At 38.0% G+C, this 22271-nt stretch overlaps 1 protein-coding gene across 5 annotated transcripts in view; it reads left to right on the top strand.

Moving 5' to 3' along the window:
• The window catches only part of rgs12a (regulator of G protein signaling 12a), a 66003-nt gene that overhangs the window by 5429 nt on the left and 38303 nt on the right, over positions 1-22271 (top strand). For all 5 annotated transcript variants that reach the window (XM_038309124.1, XM_038309127.1, XM_038309125.1 and 2 more), the window contains exon 3: positions 834-926. In XM_038309124.1, the coding sequence (XP_038165052.1) occupies positions 834-926 (93 nt within the window). The remainder of the gene's footprint in view (positions 1-833; positions 927-22271) is intronic.

Raw genomic sequence — 22271 nt, 5'->3', positions numbered from 1 at the left:
TTCAGAAAAGATCCCCGCAAAAAAAAAAATGAATGCTGTTGATGCGTAGGTGGAACCAATCAGATTTTCTTCCTCGCTGCTGCTTTTGTGTTTCTCCACAAGATGTCCCCATGTATCCGCATAGCTTTGTAAACATGCCTTACCTCCTCAGCCAGGCATTGAAGCAGACTCACTGGAGTGGTTTCTCTTTCTCTCCAGGCACACAAAGGGCTCCAATTAGGCCCCCTCTTGGTATATGTGTGCTGCCTAAAAAAAAAAAAAGGTTCAAAATACTCCCAAGTATGTTTTGGATAAGTCCGGATTCAAGCTATCAGCTCCTATTTCTCCATTTATTGTGGTGATTTTTTAAACTCAGAGCTACTTTTTGTTTCCCTGCTGCGTTCTTAGATCTGAACGGAGACAACTTTAGACAGGAAGCTGAGCAAATTACAGGGTAGAGCCCATTTCATACATTGGTAATTATCTGCAATTCTTTAACTCTAGTTTAAACATCAGCCACATTGTCAGCTATTGTAATAATTGGTTGGTGGTCGGAAAAAGTTAGAACGCAGAGTATCTAAGATGGCTCTGTCTCAGACGCTCTGATCAACGTTAAAATTACATAAAATATGTGATCTTTGATTGACAACTTAACTTCTTTAAGTCCACTAAAGCATTTAGAAAGGAACCTATTTGAAAGGATGGCATTCAGGTATTTTAAAGCGTCTTTTTAAACTTTAATATATGTTTGCTTCCTCTAAAAGCAGAACAAAAACCTGTATAAAGGGGGGAAAGTGTGATGTCCCTTAAAACAAAACAGTCATGTGTGTTTTCTCAACCTTCTTCTCTAATAGGGGTCCAGGTTTTGGGGCATAGGTGCTGCCCGAGCCTCTAAACGTCGGTCTTCCAAACGTCTCAGCATGGCACGATCTCTGGATGATCTGGAGGTAGGAGTTGAGTTAATTTCTTATATATATAAAATGGGTGTTATGATTCTGTGTATAACTTATACAGCCAAGTATCATCTCCGTACCTGATGATGGCATTTCTAAGCAGTTAATATTCTGAAGTTAATCCCTGTTGCTGGCTTTCTGTAAGGATCTGCCAAGATTTCTGCATCTTAATAATCTTTGGTTTAAAGTTATTTTCCCCAAAATTTTACAGTGAAATTTATTAGAAATGCCCTGATATCAACCTTTTGGCTGATGTTAATATTTGATATTCATATTGCCGTTATGGCCACTAACCAATGTTTCCTCACTGCAAAAAAAAAAAAAAGAAATCTAAATAAGTAATTTTTTTCTTAAAATAAATGCATTTGTTCTTGAATGGAGGAGGTAAGTGAGACACTTTGCCAATGGAACAAGACAATTTACATTATTTCAAGTGCATATTATCTAATTATCTGATTTTATGAGTAAAAACACTCATTCCAATGGCAGATCATCTTATTTACCTACCTAAATTAAGGGTATATACCTTAATTTAAGATTTTTTAAACTAATTTCTAGATATTTTTTGCAGTGCTGTTATTAATATTTACTTATATTGTTAAGAATTTCCCGCAAGGGATTAATAAAGTAATTCTGATTCATATTTTTACACATGAAAAGATCCCAACCCCTCTGACATACCTTCTCTGCACTATTTCATCACGACTGCATAAAAAAAATCCCATAACATTGTGATGTCATGCATCCATTTCTATTGAGAGATATGGCTGCTGTGGCTTCCTGTCTGGCTCTGACCTAAACTGCTGTTGTGGACATTAAACTCTCAGGACTGCAGAGAGCTGAACACAAGCAGTTAATGTTTCGAATGTTCCAAAAAACACTTTGTTTTTAAAAAGTAGAAAAACTTCAGAACATGAAATGGGGATAGATGGTAACCTATGTTAAATCAAACACCAAGGGGAAACATGCTAGCATCCATTTGGAAACATTAGTTTATCAGTTATTTGGATATTCGCCTAAATCTCATCTTTATCAAATTTTTTAAAGTCTTTTAACTGGACATGCCACTGACACGTCCCCCTTTTAGCTGCACCTCTCTAACCTTTCATTTCCGTTGCCTTGAACTCCGTTTGCTGTTCCACTTGTGGCGAGGGGTGCCTCACAAAGTGGTCTTTGTACGAGCCAGAGGCATGGACCTGTTTGTTTGGTCTTGCTAATGAGCCCTGCTGCACATTCTGCATTCGAAGCCCAAGTCGTTGCCTCACATTAATGACGCCTAACAACGCGCTTTTTCCTGCTCACTAAGAAAACCTGCATTACTGGCGCAAAGTGAGACGTATTCGCTTGTAGTTACTTACCCTAACTGTGTTAAATGTGTTTGTAGAAGAAAGAAAAACAACTTAACAGACCAAATGATTGCTTGCTGTATAAATATGTGTGAGTCATGCACTGTGAGAGGCAGAGCACAAACCTGCTGTTCAGATTTGCCACTACAAAAACACCGAGCAGGGCTATTGTTTGAAAGCTCCATCATCAGAGCAGGTCTGACCTAGATGTAACAATAAAGCAATTTACTGTCCTAATAACCAGCTTTTATTTCCTGCTGTCCTCTGTTCTCATATTGTAAGAAACCAATTTGAAGAGCTGCGACGGGAGCAGCTACACTCCTTAAAGCCACTTCAAGGAAGTTATGAAAGTTGCCTGATGAGTGGTTATCACCAGACTAAGTGTTTCTGTCTTCTTGATTTGGGTATATTTATTTCCCTTGGCTTCCAGCAAGTTGCAATTCGCTGTGCATCAATCAATAGTAGAATTGCTTCTGAGTATCCTTTGGCAACTGATGTAGTGCATTTCCTGGAATCGTTCTATTACCAACCATGAGATTATACCCAAGTGAATATGAACTTAGAAGGTATGAGTGCAACATAACCTTGGCCGATGTTTCCTTTGCATGTCTTTGTTCATATATGTGTTGTTTGTGTTCTTAACTCCTTTCTAAGAACAGAATTGTACTATTTTATTTATTTGACTAATCCACCATAAGAATAAATAGTTGAGAAAATAAAAAAAGAAGGATGGATGTCTTTCTCCAAACATTTTTTTTCGTTCCCAGAAGCAGCGCTAGACACCGTCAAGGAATAGAAAGTGTCAGATGGTTGTATCCCACACAGTGTTTCTGTATAGCTTGGAAAAATTGGTTAAGATGTACGTAGATTTTTAATCTGAAGCCTTTTACTGGTCTGAATACGTACGGGAGCAGAGAGGATGTAAAAATATTTGGTTTTTAGGTAGGGATGCACCGACCTAGTTTTAATTCCGATTCAATTCCTGGGCTGAGCGCATCGGACGATATCCGATACGATCCAGTTCAACTGCTAAATGAACCATATATGTTGCCGTATGAGGGAATACTTTAGCCCTGACATAAACGTTGTTAAAAAAGGTGACAAATTAACACAGATATAAATGTACTTCATATTATTTATTAATAAATAACCTATAAAAATAAAGAAATAAGAGCTCCATGTAAGGTGCTCTGGATTTGAAATCTGATATCCGATCCAGATATTTAGTCAATTTCGGAGCCGATACCTGATCCAGGTATCAGATCGGTACACCTCTCTTTTTAGGGTTTTATTCCCCATCCCATTGTCAGAAGGTTACATAAATCTATCCATCTGTCCATCTTTCCATCCATCCATTTGCTTTACAATCAGTTTCTTACCAGTCTGATAAATAAAGCCTATAAAAAAGTCTCCTGTGAACTTTTGTATTTCTACGTTAAAACTCTGTGTTAATTTGTGCATCAATGGGTGAATGAATTAATACAGAATAAACATTTTGGGGTCTTCAGACTTGATAAAACGCTATGCAACCAGTCGAGTTTTTACCAAAACTGAGAGAAAAAGTAATGTGAACTATGACAATCAAACTGTAAACAGCAAATGATCACCCCTTTTTTGAAGGACTCATAGTTAGCATGTACACACTATACTTTCCTGTCAATTATTACCCAGTTCATTTAAACTTTTGTTCTATTCAAGATAATACCCACTGAGAATTTATTGCTTGCAATTTTTTTTTGGGTCATCCACTCTCTACCTAAACTTGAGAAAAGTTTATCCAGAGAATCAGTCTGCAATCAATAAAAGTACAGTCAATACAAAACTAGTAAAAACATCTTTAAGCATCTTTATCTGGAGATTTTTTTCTCTATAGTATTTCCTAGAGCTGCTGATTCAGACTTCATGCTTGGATCCTATGCTAACCTTGTATCTTAGCCTCAAACTGAAGTCAGCAGGATGCTCTGAATGACAAGGTCAGCATAAATACATGATAACCTCTGAATTTAGCGCGTGCATCTGGACTCACAAGGACATCCTGAGACTGTTTAATTCCTCCTTAACCCTCCTGGGGCAGCAGACCCTTGTGGTTAAGCCCTTTTTTAGCCTTGATGCCTGCATATGAGAAAAGAAAAAAAACTAATGGAGTTGTCCCTTTTTTTAAATCGGTTTGGCAAAGGTTTGTGCAAGAATGGACTAATTCTCTGTTTTCCACCAAATGCAGCTACTGAAAACATGCCGCAGTATACAACTCTATTTGTTGTGTATTTAGTGGGAGAAACAGCTTTTATCTCATGTCTGTTTTGGTCTGATTCATTTATTTTCTCCCCCCCTTGTAGCTTGCAGCTCAGCGTTTGTCAGATCCTCTTCTATGTTTGGGCATGCCGAAGAATGTTCTGCTTTGTCCCTTCTTGTCTTATTACCTTTCAGAGCTCGTCAGGCAGATGCCTCTGCATCCCGCTGTATAGCTCCACTTTTATGTGCGTATTTTTTTCCTCACAGTCTCAAGCAGATGTTTTGCGCTCAGCAGATGACTGTGTGTTCAGCTCCGCACAGATGACACCATTAGTCGACTGCCCTATCTGTGTTCACGCTGACTCTGCTCTGTCTTCAGAGGTGTTTTATTGCTGCATATGATAACATCTGTTAATGTGAGCAGCTAGAGGAAGCACACTGTTTTCACCCTGCTGGGAGATCTGTGACAGCTTTATTGCTCTGTGAGTTTCTCCTTTCCTTTTTGGTGTGGAGACATCAGCAGCACTTGTTTGCTTGCCTGAAGGTAACATATCTGTCTTGTGGGCGTGAGGGAAAGGCATGAGGACGCAGAGACGGTGAGAGAGGTGAAAACAGAGGGGAAAGGAGGAGGAATCCACAGCAGAGAGAAAAACAGAGAGAGAGAGAGAGAGAGGATCGGGCATCAGAGGGAAGAGAGAGGGAGCTTTTGAACTCCCCGTTGCTGTCAGTATTTTCAGGCTCCTGTGTGTGCGCTCTCCTCCTCCTCAGTTCAGATCCGTTTCTCTCTCTTTCACTGCAAAAGCCGCACAGACTCTCACACCTACGCTCAGCCGATATCCAGCGGATGGACCCTTTTACACGCACCAGCCGTGGGGACCAGCGCTGAAAACGAGCCAGACGCACGCGCACAGGGCTATACATGGAGCAAACTTTAACTCTCAACTCTGTAAGTCCTCACATCAAGAGCTGTTTCTCATTCAGGCTGTCTGCTGATTCCATTTTCATCTGCCACACTCTTCCTTCTTTGGGACTGAGTGCTCTTGTTGTAGCAGCTATACAGTGGTTAGTTGTGTGATCTGTCAGAGGAATGTTTTGACCATTGCCAGCTGAACTCACATGTGTTATATGGCACACTGCTGTGTGCAGCATAATGCATTCCTACTTTATATATGAGGATCTAAGCTAACTTTCATTTAGATGCTTAAACTAAAAAAAAAAGACTGAGCTTTTATGACCCAGGCTTATTGTTATTAGTTGCATGGCCTTTTGTGTGCTCTGTTGCACTTGCCCTGAGAAATGACCTCGTTCACAGTCAGCTGGCAGCACCAAGAGAAGTTCCATTCAGTGTGAAGGACACAGAGGAGCAGAGGTTGTTGCTGTGTGATGGGATTAAATTAGCACAGGCGTTCAGTCGCCTTCTATTGTGATCTGATCACATTGCAGCCGAATTTGGGTTCAAACTTGAAGTTTTTGCCTGTGGCTCTACCTTACCCATAGCAAATGCATTTTAGAAATGTTCTTCCTTTTGAGGGGTGAAGATTTAAGTTATTTTTACTGTAGATTAGGGTTGAAATCGTGCAAATTTAACAGCTAAGCAACAAATAAATTAATTTGAAAAGAAAATCCATATACATTGAGTTAGAATATCACAATATCAAGCTCAAGCTCAACACACCGTGTTGATTGATTTCACAAACTGATGTTTTTTTAAATCCTACATTTCTGTGAAGTATGATGATTTTCTGTTTACAGCTAATAAAAAATTACACCTAGGATCAGCCTGTTACATTAGACCAATAAATATTTTTTATACTAAAATTGAAAAAAGTTTTGTTTTCACCCTTTTTTTGGTTCTTGGTACTATTAACCTGATAAACAAGCCTTGATGAACCAGAAAATACTGCACCAGTATCTATATTTAAAATTTACTACTTTTAATATGGCTAATACAGTTAGTTTTCCACAATAACAGCTGTTTCTTTAAAGAATATCGTCTGCAGAAGTCTTGCTCTTGCTCGCTCCCTTGCAGCAGGAATAAAATATCTGAATAAGACAAAGGAACAAATTCCTTTTTAGACATCAAATTCCTTTTTAAACAGCTGTACTTCCCCTGATTTATTAAAAGGCATCCCATTAACACCTGACAATGAGTTATCTTTACTCAGTAACAGGATCCTAACTGGAAGGTGTGTTTATCAGAATGATCTGGTGATGTTAACAGATCAGATGAGACTTTGTGATTGGTTAGATCTTTTGTCAAGGACAACATAAAGGCCAAGTCTGATAAATGGATGACTTTCCAAATCTCCAGGCATTATTTGTCTCTTATACCATTTATACCTTATGAAGTAAATCTTTCAAACATCAACAGTTTATAAGCAACATGATAAAAGCATGATTTTAGAATGTATCAATCCACAATGGCCTTTTTTTAATATACATACTTTCAAATCCTACAATCTATGGTTTATCATTACCAAATCAGCCCAGTTTAGACACGGGTACCCAGCTATAGTCATCAGCCCACTCAAGCTAATTTTATGGCTGCAGAAGATCCGCCTCTATCAGCTGGGTCCTCCTTGGTGGTAGAGTCATGACTAACAACCTCTGTCACTGCAGCTGTCACATATTCAGAAGTAGAAAATAGTTTGGGATTGACACATAAAAATTACTTAAAGAGAAATAAGTTGTTATATGTATATTAACAAAAAAATTCCCTGATAACTGCAGTAGTGTTGTTTTGCTAGCAATTTTTACCTTGTCATTAGGGCTGTTGCTAATGTAGTTAAGGCTAGACACAAAGATGTTTTAAAATCTGTTCCAACGAGGTTGCATGCAAACATACAAGCTGAAATGTCAACCGTATTCACATAGTTATTGCATATATACATATAGGGTGTTACATATATACTAAGGGTAAGGATTGTGTAAATTTAAATGACAATGAAAATGATGAATGTGACTTTTACAAGCATATATTCCTGATTTAGATTGTTTTCCTAATATTTACAATTGTCTAGACTGTACCATACTAAGTCACATAGTCTTTTTCTGGAGGTTTCTTCCTGTTAAAAGGGAGTTTTTCCTCTCCACTGTCGCTACAAGCATGCTTAGTGTGAGGGATTGCATTCGAGTCAATGAGTCAAAGCAATCAACTGGTTTTCCTTAGATAGAAAACCTTGAATAAATTTGACTGTATGATCTGGTGAACTGTAAAGTGCCTTGAGGTGACGTGTTGTGAATTGGCGCTATAGAAATTCACTGAATTGAATTGATAATGACTGATCACTCCTTAGGTTTTTATGTGAAGGAATCTAGGCTGCATTCACAGAGAGAAGGCTCTAAAATGTTGTTTGAGTTTTTTCACTATCAATCGATACTTTATATTATCCCTTTTATTTGAGCAACTGTTTGCTTTTGGGGATTAGAGGCAGATTCAGACCAACAGGATGCTTTTATCTCTCTGACATCACAAGGCCAGCTCTGGTGGGGTGGCAGTTTTGTGTCCCCAAGGCTATCATTATGGGATGACATTTTCTAAATGTCTCCGCTGTAGTTCCTTTTCCACTTCCCCCTCTTTTGAAAATTCTTTATTGCACAAACCTGCACAGTTATTAGCCAAACCCACCGACTGGGGAGAAAATTGAATAATGCAACACAAGTTGGTTAGGAGGTATTTAACTGTCCAGCTGCTCAGCCTATGAGTATGCTTCATCCAGTAACCAGCTGACCAGATGTGGATGTGGTTTTGCTGATCTTGCAGCTCCACCAAACCGTAATCACGGAAAATACTTACTATCTCTGGATGGAGACAAACTGCAGCTCCACTCTTGACTTCTCTCTCACTAGTACCATGACATCATCTATCAACAGACAGGATTATGTTTTTATTATTTCATTTACCCCACTGCCCCCATACCCTTACTTACCCTGCTTATTCTCTCTTCCGGACCCAGAAGTTCAGCTTCTGTTAGTGATTCCCTCCCCACTATCTGTTTACTCTCCTCACTAGTACTGTCATTATATTGTACTGCTGAGGGTGTGGAGCATTGCTCAACAAGGAAAGGGTTTTATAAGGTATTTAATCAGATCTCTGTTACAGCAGTTCAGACATGTCATTCTACAAAATGATGACAATTTGACATTTTCTCCCCCCAACACCTGTAGTTAAGTTAATGCCAAAACATGTTTGGCTCAAAAGCTCCTGAGGAGAGTGGAGAGAATGGAGGCTTGGCTTCAGGACAAGATGCTACAAAACCAGGTCCAATGTCATGTCTATTTCATACTGTGGGAGTCATAAACTTGGACTATTCAGACAGCAGCTTGGCTTAGAAGCACTCACACAGACTTTCCTCTGCAACATCTTCTTTTGACATACAATAGAAATGGATAAAGTGTTTTGTTCTCTATTTTTTTTTTACTTTTAAGTCATACACTGACTTCTTGTTCTCATAACCTAAACCATATGTAATCTCAGAGAAATATAATGCATGTGAACTGAAATGGAGGTATTGGCTGCTAAATGTTGCACCAAAGTACTGCATACCTACAGCATAAGATAAATAAACCCCCCAAAAGACGTACACTCAATCAGATAAAATAAACCAGGATAAAATAAACAAGTAAAATAGAAATGCTATGTAATAAAAAATGCATACCTTTCATCAAAATAAAATGTTGAGATCGATTCACTTTAAAATCCAAACTACCCTAAAGCCTGTAGACCATGACTAGCCCCTTTACTTAAATTGTTGCATGATTTTGGAGCAGCTACAGAGATCTCTGTTTTAGCAGCCGCTTGTTTTGTGTTGTTTTTCTTGCAGATTTGTGATGACTTAAATGATGGTGGAAATATGATCGAGGACATAAGATCTGAAGATTTTTTTATGCCTACTTTACAATGCTCCTCCATATATATGGTGGCAAAATAAACTTTGGTCAAGGCATAAGCATATGTATACGATATCCTCATGGTATGATAGCAGGAAGTAAGGCTGCAAGGGAGGCCACGAAATTAAAATTCTTGGCCGAAACGGAAAAGAAAAAAATTGAGAAACTAAGACCAAAAACCGAAACACAGAAAGAAACTATGTCAGTTAGAACCACAGCATTTTTAGCTAAGATGGTTACTAATCTGATTAAAATCAAGGTACTGCAATTAATCGATTACAAAATTATTTAAAGGTTAATTCCCCCCTGATATTGCCTTGGCAAAAGCAGTTTGCTTTGTCCGCCACAGATGAATTGAATGTGTTCGGTGTTCATTTCCTTTTCTGTGTAGCATTCTTCTCATATTCAGAACAGTGATGGGAACGTTTGAATTTCAGGGATTAAACCGTGACATGGAGGGACTCTTTGCAGATGCGTCCTACCTTAAAATTTCAGCACGGCATGTTTTGCTGCCACCTACTGGTTTGTTACGTCAAGGTGTGGTATCGGCTGTTGAGCAAGTCCCAGTGCTGTTTGTCACAATGCACTGTTATACAAGTCCTCTTGAAAACATTCTTCTTCGAAATTATGCCTACATATCAGGTTTTTTTCTCTGGTAGATCATGAACTGGAAAGGCGAAATAACGTTTTTTTTGTTTCACTTTTACCCAATGTATTACAACATCAAACTGCCATGCACGTCGGTGTTGTCAGTTTAACTATAGCTTTAACGAATTTCAATGGTGAAGTCGTCTCGAAATCTTGGGTAATTGTTGATTGCAGATGTGCCTAGTAGCTCTCCTTGATATTGCTTTTAAAGCGGGGAGAATGGCACTAGGCTTATCGCACCGGGATGTCACTGCCGGAAGATGTCAGGACTGAGTTGTTACTATTTAGGCAAAAATTGCTGGTCCCAGACTCAGTGATCGCAATGAAAATTATTATTTTTTAGTTTTTTTACTGATTAACGTCAAACTCATTGAATTACCGCGAACATATTAGTTTTAGGTACAAATAATGATCCATTGAACATTCCTTGCTGACCGGACTTTTCCTTGAAATAAAGTCGACTGATAGCTTTGCTATAATTCAATTCAGTTTATTTATATAGCACCAATTCACAACATGTCATCTCAAGGCACTTTATAGTTCACCAGATTAGGTCAAATTGTTGCAAGTTTTCTATCAAAGGAAAGCCAGCTGATTGCATCGACTCATTGACCCAACAGCCATCCCTCACACTGAGCATGCTTTAGCTTCCTTACCAGACTGTCTATGTTCTGCGATGAAAAATATTTCTAACCCCTACTTGCCTTATCTGTATTAGAAGAGTGTAGTAGCAATAACACACAGTATGCAGCAACAGGCAAGCAAGGGGCAGAATTGTGTGACTCCGCTCCTTACAGCTGGAAAGAAACAATCAGGTCACTTGGGGCAATTTCTCTGGCATGTTAAGAAAATAACTTCATGGGATAATAACAGTTATTGGTCCTTTACAATTTTTCAACATTTTAACAAGTTTATAAAACATACTCCTTTTGGATAATCTCCCTAAAAGTTTACAAAAGCTGTTTAGCTTTCCGCTTCCAGGTTTTTATTGTAGCTTAGACTTTGTGGCTATTGTAAGGTAAACTACTTACATACAAACTTTCCATTCTAAAGCATGTTAAAAGAAAATAAACTACCCTAACTGTTTTTTTTTAACCTTAATATGTTCAACTTTCTGTCTGTAAGTCTTAGTAGGAGAAGGAACCATCTTTCAAACATCTCACCAGAAGTATGCAGCAATGCCTGCAGGCTGAAAAAAAAGCTCCAGGTGTTTTAACCTTTTAATAAACTATTTTTTGAACATTTAAAGCTTGCAAAGAGGAATGTTCCTCAGTGTCACTTTTAATTCAAACCCCCAAGTAAATAGCTATAGTCTCAGATGAAAGTTCTTCTCTGCTTTCTGATCCATTTTAAAAAGTACAGCGTATATAAAAAATGGCCCATTTGTGATTTTAAATAGGAATTTAGTGGCAATAGGTGTGGCCCTTGTAGTTTTGTTAAAAGCAATTATCCCATTATGTGTTTCTTTTCAACCAAATGAATGGACTTAAAACAAAAGTTATGTTTTTTTTTTATTCAGATTTTGTCTGTATTAGAGTATGCAACTGCTTTAAAAGATAAATGTGCTTTAAGCCTTTTCACTCAATGTTTCAAAATGTGCAAATAAAAAAGCAGGATTCTAAAAGTCTTTTGTTTCTTGCTTTTTGTCTGAACTTGGACCCTCTTTACCTCCAGGACTGAAAAACAAAGTTAAACAGAAACATTTTATTGGACCAGCTCAAATTTCCTCCGTGACCAAAACAATTTGGCAGGAGACTCAGTCAGACTTGCACAGAAAGTAAACAGTAACGGCAGTTCCTGGTATTTGCAACATACAGCAAATATTTCAGGATGCAGATACTGTTTCATATCGCGCTCTCATCGAAGCACAACAAATGCACCCATGCTGCAGTGATTATCAAAACACTCTACTCCAAGTTTTATTTAGTTCGGTGGAAAACTGGGGGGATTGGGGCTAAAAGAGCTAATTATAAGTGTCGGGTTCAGGTTGGAAAGTCCGTTTCTGGGGGGGGGTTTCGGAAAGGGGACAACAAGGGTGTGGCGGCATCTCATGTGGTTTATCCACCTCAGGCCCTCCGGGCTCATGCCAGCAGTCCTTTCTCTGCTGTAATAAATTGTGGTGGGAGGGGTCGTGATGAGTGCTTTCTTTCCCTCTGAACTCCTTCTGTTTGTGTAGTTGAGCTCAACTCTTTTGTTTCAAACTTGTTTTTTGTGTCAAATTACCTTCACCAAGCCTGCCAGTGGTATGGAGAGACTAAAGAGCTGGATTTGTTTTGTGTTATTTTGCGTTTTATGCTATAGGCTATGCAGGTACATGCAGAGGTATGCAGTTTTTTTTTTGTTTTTTTGGGATCAAACTCTACATTGAAGTAATACAGAAGAGGTTTGGTACAGGCTAAAGCATTGTGTTACCAACCCTGCAGCAAGTTGGAGAGCAAAAAGGAAGGAATAAACCTCTCCTTCTATAGCAGACCCAGCTCATGTTGTCAGCTTCATTTTTCCTTTTTCATTCTGAACTTCCCCACCAAGAGACTATAAAGGATTGTTTTATTTTACTTTATCCTTTTAAGCAATAAGTGACTAACGAGAATCCTGGTTTAATCCAGACAAGAGGAAGAGCTTTGACCATCTGTTGTGGTGAACCTGGGAGGGTTGGAAAATAGGCAGTAGATTACTGACGATCGGAAGGATTAAAAGCTGAAACGTAGTTTGATGTCGGCCTGTGTGTGCATTCAAATCGCCTGTGCACCTCTCAGTGCAACTCATTTGTTTTGCTGAAGGGATTACAGTAAAAATCTCTGTCTCTTTATGCATGTCTGGAGTGTTTTACTTGGGTCATGGCCAAGCGCCAGACTCCTGAGCTCTCAGCTCCTTTAAAGTGCCTTATAGAAGATCTTTATCTGTTTAGGGGGGCAATTAGTTGGTAAATTGGTTAAAAGACGTCCACGACAGTAACACATTGCCGCTCATTCTGTTCACTCTGTCACTTCCTATTATAACTATTAGTAATCTTGAATAAGTACTAAAAGAACTTGTGAACTTAAAGAGAAAGTGTTTTCTACTTAGTTTTCAGTCACATTTATATTGCCAAAATTGTGGACTCAAATTTTATCTTCCAAAATAAAAGTGCATTTACTGAACTAACGGCATAAAAAAATCTTTTTACCAGTTGGTTTTATTTATACAATGACTAAGAATATTGATCATAAAATAACTTGATCGATTGGCCCTTTATAAATTCAATTCAGTGTATTCATATAGCTTCGGTTCACGTGGCATCTCAAGACGGAGGCAATTCAATCAGATTGGTAAAAGGATTTTTTTTTTTTACTTTTTTTTTTCAATAACAAATTTTATATCAACACATACATATGTCCACCCTTGTCACATCTCACAATTCACATCTTAATATCTGATTTTTATAGATCATTTTAGACCTTTCACTTACATCAGGTATACAGGCTATCTATTCCAGCTCCGTTAACAGTTATCCAGGGGCTATTGATGGAAAAAATAACAAAAGGAACCTCCAAAAAGGACAAATAAAGATGCATTTTCTTTAGATAGACATTAGCCCATTTAAGAGAAACCCATATTCATTAACAACATCCATGGATTTATAAGTCACAATGATTACAGTGAAACATACAACAGTAGGCACACTGGGAAAACAGATTAAAGTAATAAAAGCACATGATACAAGATAAAGTCAAGAGATACACAATCTAATAAAAAAATAAATAAAGGTAAAAGGATTTTTTTTATCTAAGGAAAAGCATGGATGGATGGATGGATGGTTGGAGGGATGGATGGATGGATGGATGGATGGATGGATGGATGGATGGATGGATGGATGGTTGGTTGGAGGGATGGAAGGAGGGATACAGTGAGGAAAATAAGTATTTGAACACCCTGCTATTTTGCAAGTTCTCCAACATAGAAATAATATATAAATATAATATAATATATGATAATATAAATATTATCATAGATATTTGACATGGAGTAGGTTGTTGAGAAATTCAAAAGCAGGCTTAGGTTATGAAAAAAGTATCTCAAACCCTAAAGGTAATAGAATATAATGGGATAGAATAGAAAATCCCTTTATTGTCCCACAATGAGGGAATTGTGGTGTCACAGCAGCAAAAGATTATTGCAAAAGTGGTCACAGAGATGTGGACCTTATAAAAATACATGGAGAAATTTTAATCCCTCATCCGATAAATAAGTTAAAGACTATATGGCACAAAAATCAAAACCTACTAAGACTTTGCCATCCACATGACAGCAGACAGCAGGCCTATGGTGGCTCTGGAGAGGCTGCGCAGAAACTGTCAATCGGACAGTTATAAGCCACAATTACGGCTTTAATATAAGATTTAGGAGGTTGATATACAGCCTTAAAATTTCCCATTCAAAATCAGCACTGAGGAATATACAGGACTCAGCAAACACATGGAAGAAGGAGATTAAAAGATTTAAGCCTACTTGCAAAACTCTCAAGTGGGATTGATAACCAACACTGTTTGTTACACTGAACACATCGTCCACATGATAAAACATGGATGACTTTTAGAGATATCAGAACACAGTGGAGCCAGAGTTTTTTAAACATACAGCCAGCAGGTTTGTTGTATTGCATATTCATGTGGTAGAAGGGCTTAATCAAAGACCGGACTTAAATCCAATTCAGAATTTGTAGCCAGACTTGGTATTGATGTTCACTGCAGTTCCAGTCTGATTGAGTCTGAGCAAATCTGCTATTTTATACCTTGTGTTGGACTATCACATAAAATCCAAATATAACTGACATTGACGTTTGTGGTTGTAGTGTAAGAAACACTTCAAGTGGTATCAGACACCTTTTCTGACATTTTAGGCATTCTATGGTCATTAAATGCCTTCAGTTTTTTTTTATGTTTAACAATCTTTGTCCCAGGATAAATAATAACAAACAAAGTAAATCTTACTGTAGCTCACTCTATAGCTCTATGATTTTGAGGTGTCTATAATTATTTACATACTGTCATAAGAGCTGTAAAAGTCCCTGTCCTCATTCCATTTCCCTCGCTTCCTCGCGCTTCATGCATGAGCTGGAAAGAAATGTGTCTTCCATTTTATCAGTTGCCGCACCCTCACCCTCCCTTGCTCCAAAGGAAGTTGGCTCTTTCTTGTTGATTTTTTTTTTCCAGGGGGCTAGATTGTCTTCTTCCACAGATAGCACATTTAGATTATCATCAGTCTTTGTGCAGTCATGACTGCCTGGCACAGCACTTAACCACGCAATTAAGTCTTGTGACAAGCTGTAACTATTGATGCTCTGAATCCTGTCTAAAAACCCGTTTCACAAATCGATTCAATCAAGCGCTGGCGCTGCGCTCGCTCTCCGTACGCCCTGACACAAACATAGAGTAAACTTGAGAACCTAAAGGGGTTTTGTCACGACAGCGCTTGCAAATGTTTAATGTATCACCGTGGGGCAGTTAGCTCTCCGTATGATAGAGGTCAGAGGGTAAAATCAGACCTGCAGTGCTGAAATGGGCCGCTCTGCGTCTGGAGATTCATGTTGCTGCAGTTATTGATGACTCAGCTCGCTACTGAGCACAGCTTCTAATTACTGCATGACAGATTTCTATCTTCACATGAAAGCATTTCATTCCCTTTTCTGTGTCAAAATTCTTTCCTCTCGCCTCAAACACAGTGGGATCATTAGACTCAGAGCTTCCTGGAGCACCAGAAGCTGTTCCAGTGCAATTCAAAATAATAAAGTCTTACAGCTGCAACTAGAGCTAATCAAATGCACTGTAATTTACTTTGTAAATTAAACTTTGCCTCTTTTGGGGGAGGGGTGATAATAGTAATAAAATAAAAATTAAGGTCAACTTCTTTTTCCTCAAAACATAAGCTAGAGGGCCATCCTGAGTCTGTTGAAAAAACTAGGAAGTATTCTGTTTGGTCAAAACAAGAATGCAGCATTATTTCAGTGTGGGTGTAAGTGCAGAAATCCAAATGCAAAATTATGTTGGCAGAAAGGCTTAAATAACCTCAAACAGGGTTTAATGTGTTTCTGTTTAGTAGGAATTTGTTTTTTAATAACAAAAAAATAAAAGATTTCTGCTTGGGTTATATTTTCTTTATTTTTTTCTCAAAGAGGAGGCCAACAATCTGTGGGTGGTTCTCCTTTTAAAACTCCTGTGTTGTTTTAAGGTACACAGGATGACACTGTGGCTCCATAGCATTTGCACTTTAATACATTTCGAACTGATCGTGACTCTGAAGAGGGACGCATGCAGCTCTATTCATAGGGTGGTTTTACATGTGCACATTAAACTGTCTGCAGTACTGATCTCTCAGTGAAACATTGTTAGAGCGCGAACATGGATAACTGTAGGAAAGATTTACTAAAAATAATTTATACTCAGAAGGTTAGGCATTTTATTGATGCTTAAAATGGATCCCATTATATGTAGTACAAAAAACCTGACCTTCAATTTAAGTACATTAAAGTACAGTCACTAGATCCACAATTAGATTATTGATATCCCTACATATCCTCTAAACAAATAAAAACTAGAGCTCAGCTTCAAGTTACCAAAGTGTTGAAGGATTTCTTATATTCTCTTTTGTTGAATGGATGACACAGATGGCAGTTTCTTCAGCTACTATTCTAGAGAAAGTGAAAATATCATTAATGTAAAGTAGATGTATTGACCTTTTACCAGGGGACGTAATGAGAGCTCGTAGCACAAGGTCTTTCAGTATTAAAATTCTACAACAGCTGCTGGCAACGCTCAGATTAGGATCTGCTTTGCAGCTTCCTGTCAGTCTAGACCAGGGGTCACCAAAGTTTTTGAAGCTGAGAGCAACTTCATGGAGACTGAGTGATATGATGAGCTACCAATGATCTTTAAAGAGGAAGAGCCAGAGTATACCTAAAGTTCATATAAAATACATTTATTTAAAATTTACGCTGTTTCTTTTGATATTTTCAAGTCTCTTTTATGCGAGTATGACTGAAAAAGAGCAACAGAATAAAGTGATATTTAGACGCAGGTCACTGATTTTTGCTCTCCTTGAGTTTTGCTATTTTTAGAAGAGGCTCTGGGCATCTCCTGGGGTTCTTGAGGGTGCCGTAGTTCCCACAGGCACCGCATTGGTGTTCCCTGGCTTTTTGACATCTGAAATATTTCTATTTTCAAACTCACCTCAGTTATTTTACACTAAACAAAAACAATTTGATACATACTTTGGGAACAATTAAATCTATGATTAAAAGTTAAGTTTATTTAGATTTCATTCTCATGGTCCCCATATTGTGGTACCAAAACCTCAGATGGTACCTGTGCTCTCTTTGAAATATACGTTGAAATTCAGAATTTTTCTTGGTAGCTCAAAAGATTTTTATCAAATGTTTATATTTGAAGACATTATTTTCTTGTGTAATAAAGATAGTTGTATAGCACAATGTGTCATGATTGGTTTAAAGCTAAACCCACATGCAGAACACAAACGGAGGCTGAGTAAAAGTGTAACAGAGTTTATTGAAAAGGTTTTCACACAAAGACATGAACTGGTTCAGGTACTGGTCCGGGTTGGGTTCACTGATGTCTGCAGAGACGGACAGTTTGATTAGCCAGGCAGTCAGATGATTAATTGAGTCTTTAGATAATTCAGAGTCTACCTTGAAGAAGTCCAGGCTTTGCTTGTGAGAGAGGGAACCGGTTGGGTCCAGAGACTGTTGGTTCAGCAGAGTGCACAAAGCAGCAGCAGCGTCTAGCTTCTGACTATGAATGGCAGACCTTGATCAGAGTTTCCAGCTCTTCTCTGAGAGCAGCAGGAGGAATCCAGATTGGAATCTTCAGGTTTGGCTCACCAGGGCTGGCAGGCAGGTTAAGCTCATCCAGAGCTTCAGACTTGAGACAGGTTTCCTGTGAGCAAAGACAGAGGCAGATTAGAATCAGGTTTCTCTCATGAGATAACAAAGATTCTTTCAGGTAACAGAGGCTCAGGTTCGCTAACCAAACTAGGTCAACACTGCGGTGTCGAAGGAAGGTCTGGTTGCTGCTTATGAAGGCAGGTCTCCTGATGGGTTGATGAACGTCAGGTGTGCTGGAGGGCTCCAAGCCCAGGAGACCCACAGCGCACTCTGCTGGAGAAAGGTGGTACATCTCCAGATCCCAACACAATGTATGAATTATTAAATTAGATATTAAGACTCAGAAAATTTTTTTTTCAAAAGCATTTTTTTTCTTAAGCTTTTGTTATTTTTAACATACAAGGTGACCGGGTTGGATTTATTGTCCAAGGTTGGTTAGGCTTCTCCACTGGGAGTTGCAACTCCACGTTCCCCTCTAACAGTTTTTCCAACCTCAAGCATGACACCTCTTTTTACATATTCAAACTGCATCTTTCACACACTCCAAGAGAGATTATATTTTTCCTTTTATTTTTAGAACATAATATTGCAAGCTGAGAACATCCAAACTTTGTAAAGCTTTTATTCTGTAACCACTGTTCTTCACGGATTACCGGTACAGGTTTTTAAGATTTTTCAAATCTGTGATTATTAAAGGGGGGTTAATACTTTTTAGGAGTTAATGACCAAACATTCGGCTCAAATCCTGTGTTGTTCTCTTGAACTCAACATGTTCTATCTCCTCACAACCAGTATGATGTGTGGTATCAGGGGTTCAAATCAGAGCTTCAAATAAGCATAAGCTGAGACTTGGTGTGAATGAATTCAACAAACGTAAAGTGCAAAGTTATGATACATAGTTAAATTGTGTTTTTTCACATTACGTCAACATTTGAATTCTGCAGTATGTCATAACTACAGGGATTTACTAACAGAAATATAATATTTTATACATAAGTATTTTATTTATCATCAACAAATTGAAATTCTCAATCTTTATGTTTACATTGCCTACGAAATTGTTTTTATAATTGTATAGGTGCAGGTCTCACATTTATGGTGACGGACTGTTATCCTTTAAAGAGAGGTCAGCACTACAACCAACATTGCCTAGCTTGGCCTAGAGAATACTTTCCAAAGCTGACTTCACCTAGAATGCCATGCAGTTCTGAATCTGTTCAGCAAAATTATAAAAACATTCTATTGAATTAATTTTTTACTATAACGATCTATGTTCTTTTATGAAAGGCTTATTATGTGATACATTTTTTAGCCATACTGCACAGCCTCAGATGCTGTAAGGCATCTCACCTTTATTGGTAATACAAATATTAGCCTGCTGGATTACACATGTAAGACTGTTGAATTTAGTATAAACAAACAAAATTATCTGTTTAACCACACGGTCTCTAACCTGACTCCGTCAGATGGATTTGCTCCGCATATCCATCTGGAAACCTTCCGTTGAAGTAATTTTGGGAAGGGGCGAAAATACTGGTTAGCTGATTGGCCTATGTTGGTGATAGACGGGCCAAGTAAACCAATCAGATCAATGAAGCATATGACGTACTAACAGAGCGACGACGAAAACACAACCACAAGCCAGGCTACTCTTGCCGAAACCAGTCGGGAGAAGAGCAAAAACATCTCTTCCTCTGAGAAAAGCCTCCAGAGCAGTGTTTTGCTCTTCTTTCAGTGAAGAAATACTCGATAGCCACGCTAACGCTAGTTTCATCGGCTGAAGCCGCCAAGTTCTTTAGACTGAACTGTCGCGCTTCTCGTTGCGTCACACCTCAACCCGCCTCAAAGCCAATACTGATTGGATGTTCGTTTGGTGAACGGCTCCAAATTTTCTTTAACAGAGAGTCTCCAGACTGATCTGCGAGTGAAACCTTGAAAGCTTGCGAGATAAGGATTGTCTCACAAGGCTACACGGTCTCCTCTATAATCCCAAATTGTTCTGAGGACAATAGCTACAGTAAGGGATCACCTCACCATTTGTGACAACAGATGTCCCTCCTAATATGTGATTTCACCAAAGACTTTGAAAAAATAATGTTTACCTCTGCTCAGATTTAGATTTTGGCAATTGTGACTAATGCAAACACTATTGTGATTAAGAAATCACAATAGTAACCATAGAATCTGAATAATAAATCAATATATACAAAATCTAAATATTTAAAAACATATAACTAAAAATTCCAAAGTTACTTTTCAAATTGACACCCAGAGAAGCGTGATGGAAAGCAACACTGTACAAGTGAATTGCACAAGAGACACACGGCTGGAAAAGCCACGCGTTTCTGCATGGGTACATGAAGTATCCTTTTTGTCCCACATTTATTTTTGGGAAACTCATAGAGGATCACTGTTTCACTTTTATCTGTTTTCTGCTCTCCTGAGGCCCTAGCATAGCTAAAGTACGTTGATTATTAAAATACTGTATTGATTATGTATGAGACTACATGGGGAACCTGACTGGTTTGCTCTGCAGGTGCAAACAAAGTAGACTGTGGGTCTACCTCGGTTGTTGCTACACAGACACATTTAGAGAGAATGGTGTGCATTCTGATGAACCCCATGTATATCGTCCATTCTTAATGGCTACAACTTCATATGACCTAATTTCCCGTCAGATCAGAAGCGTAATCATGTCTGGTATGTTCCGACCTTCACACTGTGAGTTTTCCACTATTAAATTTCCTTCTAAATATCTTGCACTGTCGGATATATTAGTGTACCAATACAACTTTTTTTTTTTTTTTGATTTTAAAAAACAACAGTCAGCAACCGGCCCAGTTATTATTAACCAATTAGTTACATAATCTTTAAAGGTCATTGCGTCATTTTTTATGAAAGCAAGTGATAAAAAAGACCCAGAATGGTCAAATGTCAGACTGTCTAGAACGGTGCAGATTTTACTGAAAACAAAATATATTAAATAAACAATAGTTTTACGGGTCCAAAATATATAAATATTTACTTATGTTGACATTAAAAGATTTAGCACCAAGTGGAATAGTAGGTTGAAGTCACATGAGATGGAGCTTAGGCATTGCCAGATCCTAGTAGCTCCATGATAGAGCTAAAAAGGTTTTTTTTCTTGGGGTTGCATTTTTTTAATTTAAGCCCAAAAATATCTAAAAACAGCAGCAAAGCAAAGGTGAACATCGGTCCTGCTTTGGAGCATTAAGGTGAAGTAAAGGAAGCAAAGGGGCTCATTAGCCATGTGGAGATTGCTATAGTGCACGCGAACGTGAGTGCACCACTTACTGATCTGGAGGGGTCAAACTTGTAGTTATAACCTTTAAACTTAGAAATATTCTAATATATAACATATAATATAAACATAAAAATATTCTACTATTGAAGCAAATAAAAATAATAAACCAGTAGACCAGAAACTTCTTTATGAGAAATTTCTTTTAAGCAGTAAGATCGTTTTTGGACTAAAATCACTCCTAATCTAGGATCATACAGTCTCCTATTTTGTTTGCAGACCCTGTTATTGTGATCACATTGGCTCTGTATGCAGGATACAAGTACTACTGGATAGAAATGCTAGAGCCAAATGCTGTTCTTTCTGTGCCTGTCACCTCTGAGAGTTTGGATGGAGGCCAATATAATCCAACAGTAATTTCTTTGGCTTGTATCGGACTGATTTTTGGTGTCAGTATCAGATCAGGATATCTCTAGAAAGATAATTATCACAGGTTTTCTTTGATAGCAAGGCACTAACAACAACACATCTCACATTGCAACATAAAACCACAGATTTAAAGACAGATCCAAAGATTTCTCCACGATTTTCCCACGGTTGTCATATTTAATGTATAAATTAGATTTTAGGGGCAATAAAGGTTAAAGCCTGTATCTTTGTGAGTGAGATATGAACGTATAGTTAAAGATAAAAAAGAATGTAGTCTGGATTGTTTAAAATATATTATTGTTATTAATAGTAATAAATTATGTTCTTCCTCCCCCTGTGTCTTTTTTCTTATTAGTTTACCTCTATTACCTTACACCACAACTAAGATTAATAAGATACTGCCTAATTCTGGGAAGAAATGCCGCCTTTCCCACTAATTCGCATGCTGTCATACTGTGGTCAGATCTAACGATGTATGAGCAAACCGTTAAAGAACACTACCTTATCCAGTTTTTACATGTTGAAGAAGTTTGCAGAGACAGAGTCCCACTGAGGAGTGAATCACTTGTTCAGAAAAGATATGTGTATATATTTAGATTTCACTGCTAAATGGGTTAAAATGCTGGAATAGGGTACTAATTAAACAAATAGGGCTA

Source organism: Cyprinodon tularosa, unplaced genomic scaffold (genome assembly GCF_016077235.1).
Source record: "Cyprinodon tularosa strain WSP-4 unplaced genomic scaffold, ASM1607723v1 ctg658, whole genome shotgun sequence".
NCBI lineage: Eukaryota > Metazoa > Chordata > Actinopteri > Cyprinodontiformes > Cyprinodontidae > Cyprinodon > Cyprinodon tularosa.
This window is presented reverse-complemented; position numbering and strand designations above follow the sequence as displayed.